At 36.2% G+C, this 9,966-nt stretch overlaps 1 protein-coding gene and 1 non-coding gene across 2 annotated transcripts; both read left to right on the top strand.

Moving 5' to 3' along the window:
* The first annotated feature begins 210 nt into the window (after positions 1–210).
* Positions 211–285, top strand: Trnat-ggu (transfer RNA threonine (anticodon GGU)). The gene has a single exon. It is a non-coding gene; the product is annotated as a tRNA-Thr (tRNA).
* A 3,271-nt stretch (positions 286–3,556) lies between these two features.
* LOC146162823 (uncharacterized) lies at positions 3,557–9,786 on the top strand. The gene is made up of 2 exons (XM_083385383.1): positions 3,557–4,489; positions 8,633–9,786. Exon 1 carries the CDS (start codon positions 3,779–3,781, stop codon positions 4,481–4,483), a length of 705 nt encoding a protein of 234 aa, XP_083241509.1. The 5' UTR covers positions 3,557–3,778; the 3' UTR covers positions 4,484–4,489; positions 8,633–9,786.
* Positions 9,787–9,966: the final 180 nt, after the last annotated feature.

Below are 9,966 nucleotides of genomic sequence, written 5' to 3'. Positions count from 1 at the left end.
TGCAGCAGGCAACGGTGCTATGGTTGTTTCTCGACTTGCTCCCGTCTGAGCCTGTGTAGCTCAGTTGGTAGAGCGAATGGTCCCGGTATGGCCGGAGGTCGTGAGTTCGAACCTCACCACACGCTAGTTTTTACGAACAGGGTGTATGCTTATGAACAGGATGCAGCAGGCAACGGTGCTATGGTTGTTTCTCGACTTGCTCCCGTCTGAGCCTGTGTAGCTCAGTTGGTAGAGCGTCGTTCCCGGTATGGCCGGAGGTCGTGAGTTCGAATCTCACCACAGGCTTGTTGTCTTCGCCGTTTCGTGCTTGAATGAAAATCCTGATTAGGCAAACTGATGCCGTTCCAAAGTCATCCGCTGTATTTGACGGTAAGAACCTCGTAAACTCGCTAAAAAATCACGGTTTGAGGTCACGAGTTCGAACCTCACCGCAGGCTAGTTGTTTTCTAACCTTCCTTGCTTGCATTATTGATCGGCACATTCGGTTAATCCGTCGAAGGCTTCTGGTGTGCTTGATAATATTATGTTGGATTTTTGCTGCAAACTGATTTAACACAGGGTCATGTCAAGTTCGAAACTGACCTAAAAAAAACCTATAAGTTTACCCCCCGTTGAAGAGTAGCGTTTCAAAAACCATATGACGACAATAATTATTTAATTGCGTCATTTCGATTTGGAAAAGTTTTGCACATTGCACATGATCGTTGCGACATCTTTCACTCATCTCCGGAAAGTTATTTGAATTATGTTGAAAGTCTCTCGCATATTTGGTCACGACCACCACCACAACAGCGATTAGCCTTAAACGATGATCGCTGCTTCCAAGAAATCACTTGCTGTCTGACTTTACCCAGAAATAGATGCATACGTTGACCTAATGCGTTTTGCTGTAGCGTCAATGCTTTCTGCAAACGTTTCTTCAAATACAAGAACCCAATCACTTGTTTGGCCTTTTTTAATAAAATCGACTGACTTTTGATAATTAACTTTAATAAATAAATAAATTGAATCAAAAATATGCTTTCGCGTCGAGACGCCTTAACTTAAACTTTTTAGTTTTCGTTAAAAAGGAACGCAACTGTAAACGTATCTTGGTTTTTAAAAAACTGAAAAATTCCCAACAATAAATACATTGCGACAAGCGACAAGTAAATGATAAATTGATAGCTCAAGTTCACTTAAATCAAATATACTGAAAGGTCTATGATGGCAAAAATATAATCTACAAATCCATTTTATACTTAAAATGTACTTGTTTTTAATCGCATATATTTATCTATTTTAAAGCAAGAAATAGAGTCGATTACAAGTCAAAGTAGCATCGTTTAGTTCGTTTTTTCTTGTCCGTGTTCATCGTCAGGTTAAAACTTGCAATTAATGTAGACTTGATAATAAATTGCAAAGCCAAAAGGTCAAGTAGATCGGCATCATCTTGATTAGGACGTTTTCGATACGAGCTTGTATCATCAATCTCGACCTTTTAGGCTTTGCAATTTATTATAAAGCTACATTACAGATCCGTGCATAATGTAGACTTGCTTTAGGAATTTATTTGAATGCATCGGTAGAATAAGTAAATTAAAGAATTGTGATAAATATGCTGTTGCTACCAGGCATAGTATACTAAAAATAAGTTGTTCTGGTTTGTACAAAAAGAACTGATTTTTAGGAACTTTCGTGATAAAAAAAAATAAAAAAACTTACAATACTGGAGTGGATGTCTCTTAAAATTGGGAATAAGAATAAAATGTTAATAAAGAAATATTTCAAAACAATCGGATACCTGAACCCTATGCTTCCGACCAGTCAAGCGTTAAACTGCGCCTTGTGAGTTGTTACTTTGTCATCTCTCCGAGGCAAAATGGCCGCGCAAATCTGCAATCTAAAGAAAAAAATATCGAAACGATGACAGCGACATAAAAAAAATCGCGATAAAAAATACAATGACACAAATTCGTAAACAGGTAAAAAAAGAGGCAGAATGGCCGCGCAATCTGCGAATTATAGACCAAACTGCATCTATATATATGAATTTTTTCCGCTTTCTTTTTTTTCGGTTTTTCGTTGGTTTCTCTTTGAAGAGATCTATTCAGGCTAAATTTACCGTACATATCGCCTTTCAAAATTAGACTAGAAATGACGTTATACCGAGCAATATTCGAATCTCTTTCATGTGGCTAAACCTTTAAGAATATCTGCATGAGACCTTGGTAAATATCCACGAATTTCTACGAAATCGTTTAAAATCTTCACACGTTTGGAAACTTGGTGCATCATAATTATGTAGATTACTGAGAAAAACCTTTGGTGAGTTTCGGGTCTTTCAGGAAATGTAAATCGTCTGTACAACATTCCACACAGCTCACGTTTTTGCATATAAACATCGCACGTTTAAATCCAATCAAACATAGTTGGTAGGTTCAGTTTGGAAAGTTTATGAAAATATTTGAGGCTACTTTGCAAGTCATTATGAGATCAAACTCCCCTAATGCTTAATCCTGCTATGGAGGTGACATTTAAACTGGCGTTGGTGATAAATGAAAACCCCTAATGGAAATAACATGACAAAGCACAGACCAGGTGTTTATAAATTTGGGGTCCGTGAGGTATTTAAAGAGTTTTAAAGACACATTTTAAAACCACCGGCTAATAAATTATATTCGCTGTTTTTGCTTTGGGTTGGCGATAAATTATTTAGTAGTTTGTATAGAAATGTTGGAGTGATATGCAATATGGCAGAATGCTGGAGACTTGGCGACTATGTCGGCCGAAGAATTAGGCAGGAAACTTAAATTGGTGCAAAGAAATATTTTAGTTAAATTTTTTTAAACTTTTTTCAGCGGAACTCTTCGATCCTAGTTTCCTTGTGAAATGCTTGTTTATCGCCCAAACATGGCAAGTTTTATATATTCGTTGAGTAGTCACAACATTTATCTTCAGGTACGAGATAGAAAAAGAAAAATTTGAGTCTAAAATGCTTGTCACCAGAAGGCTGACAAGACTCTGCCAGCCTGCTAATATTTTACTGTTTTTTTAAAAAAATGTGAAATGGTTTGTTGTCCTTTATTCCAAAAAGTGGAAAGGGTTTTGGGAAATTCCAGTATCCCTAGGTTAAGTGGTTTCATTCAAAGCTTTATATACATGTACCATACTTCTTTTGTACCAGTGTTCCAAATAATTGACGTCATCCACACGCACAGTTGCAGACCAGGCTTTTCCATGTCGGGGAAAATTGTGTTCTGCCTAGGGCGAGAGTGGTGCCAGAAAAAAGACAACGAGAGATAGCGCGAGAAAAAGGCGGCTGTTTTTATTAAAACTCGGCCGATCCGGTTATTTTAGGTTAAATTAGGCTTATGCGCTAACAACGTGGTAATACCCACACTGAACTCGTGTTTTTAGCTGTTTTAGGCGTTGTATGGAATTTAAAGCGTTGCATGTATTCGCCATCGACTATTGCTTAAACAATGTTTTGTGTTTTTCATAATATGGGTTAGGCAGGTGTTTAAAAGTGCTTTGCAGAGCATTTTGATATCTATTCTTATCAAGTAAGCTAGCAGTTATAATATTAGTAAACGTTTTTGTTTATCATTCAGCTAATTTGTTAAACAACTTTGCACTAAAAAACGGTAATTTTTTTAAACTTTACCAAAGTTGCCCTGCTGTGCTTAAATTGTCGCATTAAGGCCGCCTTTCTTAACATACCTTGTTATATTTCTTCACAGGTTGCCGCCTAGGGCCTATTACGTAACAATCACCTTGAACAAAGAGCGCGCGAGCCATGGGTTGTTGTTGTTGTACACGTCGCGGCGACTTCAGTCGTTGCATTCCAATCTACATCGTTGGGTTCGTATTCCTACTGGCGGGCATTCCCCCCATGATAGCCGGCATTGCAGGGACTTTCCCTTATGCCGACTTCGTGGGTTACGTTGGAGGGGTAAGCACCTTTTTCGGGGTCATGTTCCTTTTCCTCTGGCACATGATCACCATCCCTGCCCTTGAGCGCAAGGTCAAACGCTGGGACGAACACGTGGTCGACGATGACCTTGACAAGGGCGCCACCAAGGACGAAGTGGCCGACAGCAGAAAAACCGGGAAAATCCCCGGTTTCGCGAACCTGGCCTTCGAGAACGAATCGTCGCTTCCAGGATCCGGCGACATCTCATTGGCCAAGCCGCTGCGAAGCTACAGCTCCTCGTCCAATCAGAGCAGCACCAGTTCCCGCCAAACCATCTCGGCCTCGGAAGCGCGGGAAAACGCGAATTTGAATGAAAACAATTCGAATTCGAACCAAAACAATTCCGTCGCAACTGTTTCCGGAACCTCGTTCGTCGCCGATCGGAGCGTCGGCGATAGTGACGTCACAAAGCGGACATTCCTTCAAGCGGAAAGCGTCGACGGAGCTTACGAGAACAAAGCCTTTCTTCCGGAAATTGCAACGATTTCAGGAAAATCGGTTTCTTATCAAGCGAACCGGGTCACGTGATAAAAGGTGAGTGTTTTTCAACCTAAAATCTAGTATTTTTTGTTGAAATATATAAAAAAAGTTCAATTAAAATCAAAAACCCTAACAGTTTGAAACCCCGTAAAACAAAAATATTTATAAAAAACACGTGGATCAACAAATATAATTCCTAGAACCTCACAAAACAAAAATACACCGTTTAAAAACCTCAACGCCGGTAGTATTTTTAGCGATTTAAACATAACTATATTACTCGGAAGTTTAAAATAAAAAGTTGTTTTAAGCTTTATCCTTTTTTTCCTTTGTTTCGATTATACACGATCCAGACGTAAAGTTTTTATCAAAATAACCAATGAATTATTTGGTAATAACCTTTAATAACGAACACGACGCAACTGCATGATTATTATTTTCAGTGGCGATATATTTAAAAAATCTAAAAATGGTGTCTGACCTGAGTTACTAGTTTGCTTAGACTATTGTTATGTTGTGTGTGCGTACGCGCAAGTTGCCCGTAGACATCCCACCCACTTGTTAATTAACGCTAACCGAATATTACAATTATAACAATTAATTCGGTATCTACAAATGGGTCTTCTACATTCTGCGAATTTTGTGGTTAATCACTAAGCATCAAATTTTGGTCAATTTTGGATTTTAACATCAATATGTGGTAAAAATTAATTTGAACAACCATTGAAATTTAATTACTTTTGAATTGACCGCCGGTTGCACCATTCAAGAATCGTGTTTCGAAAATCAATTAGCTTTGTACGCTCATTAATGATGCAATAACAACCCAACCGTCGTGATTAAAATGCCGCTTGCAAATGCGTACATTACAACTCTAGGCAATTATTAAATCCCAGTTAAATTGTGTAAGATTTGTCCTCTGAATCAACTCGGATTGAAATGCCACTGATAAAATGCCTTAATCGGACAATGCAACAATCGCTATATTCGAGAAAGCCAAGCTATTTATTGCGTCACACTTGCAACAATCGTACAATGTTTACAATGTCCAACAAACAAGGTTATTTTTGCATTCACAATCGTGCCTACTGTTACGTCACCAAGGTTAAACTATGGGCATCTTAGAGCGTTGCGCGGAGCAGAAACCGAACAAAAAAGGCAAAAGTTCGCGAACGTGATGGTTTGTCGATCACATGACTTATAACGTGTAGGAAGTTTCCGATGCAATTTTAGTCAAAGTTCATTTCACGTGCGCCCGGTTCCGAAGTTCAACACAATGAAAAAAAACGTCGGAATTTTTTTAAATGTAATCTTAGATCCACAAAATTGTTTAAGTAATAGTCACAGCATGTGGGTTTATTATCCATGGAAATTTGCACCAAGCAATATTGCGCCTGGGAAAAGTAAAACGTTTATTTAATATTACAATTATAACTTGCAATTAGGGTGGGTGGCAATTCCAAGAATGTCACATTCTTAAATTAATCGCCCTAGAGCAGTTTGCCTCCTTTTTGTCATTGTGCATTTTAATTTTTGCTTTTTTTCACGGAAGTTTGTAGAATGAAACGTGTAATAAAGGTTTCTCGAAATGCAAACAAGTGAAACCTATGAAAAAGCGCCGTTTTTTGCCGTTTTTAAACAGTACAATTTAGGGAATTTAAGCTAACGAATTAATTTTTGAATGCGCTTTGAATAAAACTTAATATATCGGCACACCTAAAATTGTAACAAGGCTAATGTCACATTCTCAATTTTCGCGTAACAACAGATTATTATCAGCCGCCTTATATTTAAATATTATATTTAAATTTAAAGTTCAGTGATCCCACGATAACCTAAATATTTTGTTTATTGTTTGAAGATTAAATGCAAAATCTAAAGTAAACACTGAGTTTACCCACACCCAAGTTATATACAGCTTTCGGAAATTTGAATGCAAATGATAACATCGAAGATTTGTTTAGGCAGTAAATGCAAGTGTCACAGGAGAATTTGAACCAACCCACTACGTATTAAAAAAAAATATTTACATGGTCTAAGTATAAAATTATTTATTAGAGTCTTAAACTGAAATTGTCTTTTAAGTTCAAATGAAACAATGTGGATTAACTCGAGCACCGCAAACATAGGTGACTAGAAATTATAAAACAGTCAATAGGCGAGAAAAAATAAGGAAAACCTTTATATCAGCTTCAAATTCCTGAATAGCAATAAACATATATGTCACGCAAGCATTTCAACCGAACAACAGGATTTTAAGTAGTTTCAAGAACCCAGTTACGGGCTTAAGCATAATTATAAGGCAAGTGGGAGAAAATTCCAGAAATGTCGAATTCTCAAATTATCGCCAAATAACAGTTTTTAATCCGCACTTTACGCTTCTTAACGTCAAGTCGTCGATTTGGCCGCGAATATTCTGTTCTCTGCGCCTAATTACGTGAGAAAAAGCGCAAGGATAAACAAAAGTCTCCACAAGAACTATAAACTGCGTAAGTAGTCTGTTTTGGTGGAGCGTTTTGCGTTTGAAAAACGTGGGCGTAATTGACGCTTTCCGCGAATGTTTTAAGGTTCTGCTGAAATACGTTTGTTCAGCTGCGAACACTTAAAATTGAAAGCTTGGTCAAATTTGAAATTGGGCGTTTAAACGCAACTTGTCGCTTTGAAAATAACTGGCAATTTTAATTATATTATTAACATAAAAGTTTATCGATAAGCATAGTTTGGGTAAGGGTAAAAGATGGAAAAGTGTTCTTGTGCGTAATTTATTCCCACAAACGATTAATATTTGCGTTTTTAATAGTAAAATACTTTATTGATCACCTTAAAAAGCATAAACAGGTGTTTATAACCTTCAAAGTGTGAATTTACACTAAAAGAGTCTTAACCATTCAAATAAATAATAACATAACGTATAAACTTTACACTTAATCTTTGTGAAGCCAAGTAGTTTTGAAAACTGGGAAATAAACAGCCGCTGAACACAAGATTTGTTGAACAAAGCGCAGTCAAAATGCCAAACTAGTCCTTGGCGGATTTACGTTCGAAAAGCGGCTCGAAACCAACTTTTTATCGCCTTGTTCAAACAATCCGACATTGTCCCGGATGCGATTGTGAAAACACACTCTCGCCACTGTGACGTCACTATAGGATATCAGACGCCCGGCCAGCGGTGTGATGATTGTCACGTCACAAACACGAGCATTGTTTGATCACAAACACGTACCGAAACACGCACTAAACCACCCAAATATTTGGCCGCTCGTTTGAAAAACTGAAATCGTTTACAGAAAACGCCTAATTTTGGAAATTGAATTTTTCTTCAATAAAAGTTTTAAAGCCATAACATTCAATAAAATCGACATATTTTTCGCCTTCGCAAGATTATTAAAGCTTAGAAAATTTAATAAAATGTATAGAGATATAAATCAAATTGCAATTACTGTGTTTTGTAAGTTTTCGACAGAAGGCGATGTCATCATCAGTACAAAAATAAACTTAATCTTTTGCCGAAACGTCGGAAAACAGGAAAACATGCAACTTAATGTTTATTATTACTCATCAGTTGAAAGTTTAAAAGCTTTTGTGACTCTGATTAGACTCGTCTGGCGTATTGCCATTAATTGTGCCGGCTTGTTACCTTATAAGACTGTTAGCAGACGCGTAATTTACATGCAACTTTGCGCCAACAACGTCATTAGTTGGCCTTTAAACTAGCTTAAATTCGTCTCGTTATAGTCTAATAAGTGGCTAATTGCAGCGGCAGAATGCAATAAGTGAATGCTGCACTTTGTTATTCATTTCTATGCCAAGTCGCTTTATTTGCCGAAACCAAAATAGGATTATCACGTTTTTGGCGCTATCTGGTCTTTCACCATTTCAATAGTAAAAAAAATTCTTGCAATTTCGTCTCTTAATTGCGTGACTTTTGTTTCTTTATTTTACTTAAGGTCCGAAGTTTATTTTAAGCTACCCCGGTTTAATTAATAAAGTTGTCTTATAAATTTACATTTTATTTTATCTATTTTTTATAATGAAAATCATTTAAAATTGTGATTTTTTATTTCCAAAGGTGCCTAATAAATTCACTTGATGGCTCATTTTTAAATGTATTTATTTGTGACTTTGGCTTACTAATTTTGCTAATATTTTTCAAAAAAGTATTCTCCACAAATATCACGTGCTCTCTTTTAATTTCAGATCTAAAGTGACGTCACAACCGTAATTACGTCATCCCCAAGCAACTCACATGATAGAGTCACGTGATAGCAAGCTTAGCGAAGCTAGCAAGAAGAAGGTGGAGTTAAGAGACAAGTTACATGAATTCCAGCTACTTCTGAGAAATACTGTATTTTGTGGCACGATATTGCAATGTAGCGTTGCACTTTATTAAATTAGCACATATTTTTACTAGGTTATGTCTGAGTTACTGATATTTAACTGACTTAAGTGGATTAAAAAACCTTCAAATTTATTCAATATTTGTTGATTTAACGATAAAATTGCGTTTGATATTATTCAGCCTTCGCCTTATTCTTTTAGTCTTATTTTTTTCTTCAATTCCTTTCTCGTATATGTTTTTCTCTATACGCATCAATCTAGAGTTCACAATGCGAAGAGCAATCGTTAGTTACATCGCGCGGCCACAATATGCACAGAGTATTGTTTGTGGCCGGACAGCCTCATATATTGCACTATATATACACCTGTATTTTTTGTCGCACTTATCTTTCTCACTGGAAGTATTTACGGTCGTTTAAGTAAGTAATAGTAAGTAAGTAATGTTTATTTTTCCGTTAGCGCTTAAATTAAAATACTCAAGTAAGCTATAACAAAAAACAAATTCACGCGCGATTTAAAGTTGTTTTAAGGTTTAATTTTGTTTGAATAGCTAATTAGCTGCCAATGTTGGTGGTTTCTCAAAGAATAGAATTGTAATCTCTTTCAATTTTTGCCCTAGATTTTTTATTTTACTGAATTTTTCCGAAAATTAAAGATAAATTTATACATATTTTTCCACTAAACGCCGAATAAAAAATATTTAGGCAAATTAACTAAATATCCTCGACATAATTGCGTTTCATTTTCAAGACAAGCTTTCAGTAACTATAAATCATCGTTTAACTCAAAAATCCATATTTCTTCGAAATGTTTTCTTTTTTTTGTACTACTGTTGTTTCAGCAGATCAAACCACAGTTAACAGCTGCAATTGGATCTCGTGAATTTTTTCGCTTTTTACAATTTCTTTGTTTTTTGCACTTTGTACCATGAATTTTTTCGGCAGTTTTCATTTCCGAATTTTGCTTGAATTTTCTTCTCGTTTCTTGGTACGATGATATTTCGTAAAATGTGCGAATCCATTTAATTCAGCAATAAACGGAATGAAATTGCAACCTTTAATATTAAAGTTTTGCTAATATTAGGTTTGCATTAAAAACTGGAACATTTTGCATTAAATTTTGCAACTAAGATCTCAAATTTAATGTTAGATATTTGCTTTAAAAATTTGAATATCACGCTTGAATTTTGAAAG

This window comes from Ascidiella aspersa, chromosome 3 (genome assembly GCF_963924565.1).
Source record: "Ascidiella aspersa chromosome 3, kaAscAspe10.2, whole genome shotgun sequence".
NCBI lineage: Eukaryota > Metazoa > Chordata > Ascidiacea > Phlebobranchia > Ascidiidae > Ascidiella > Ascidiella aspersa.
Note: the sequence above shows the minus strand (reverse complement) of the source record. Positions and strands in the feature narration are given on the sequence as shown.

What these genes read in the sequence shown, in the direction of transcription:
- LOC146162823 (XM_083385383.1), top strand. Translation starts at nt 3,779, where the DNA reads ATGGGTTGTTGTTGTTGTACACGTCGCGGCGACTTCAGTCGTTGCATT.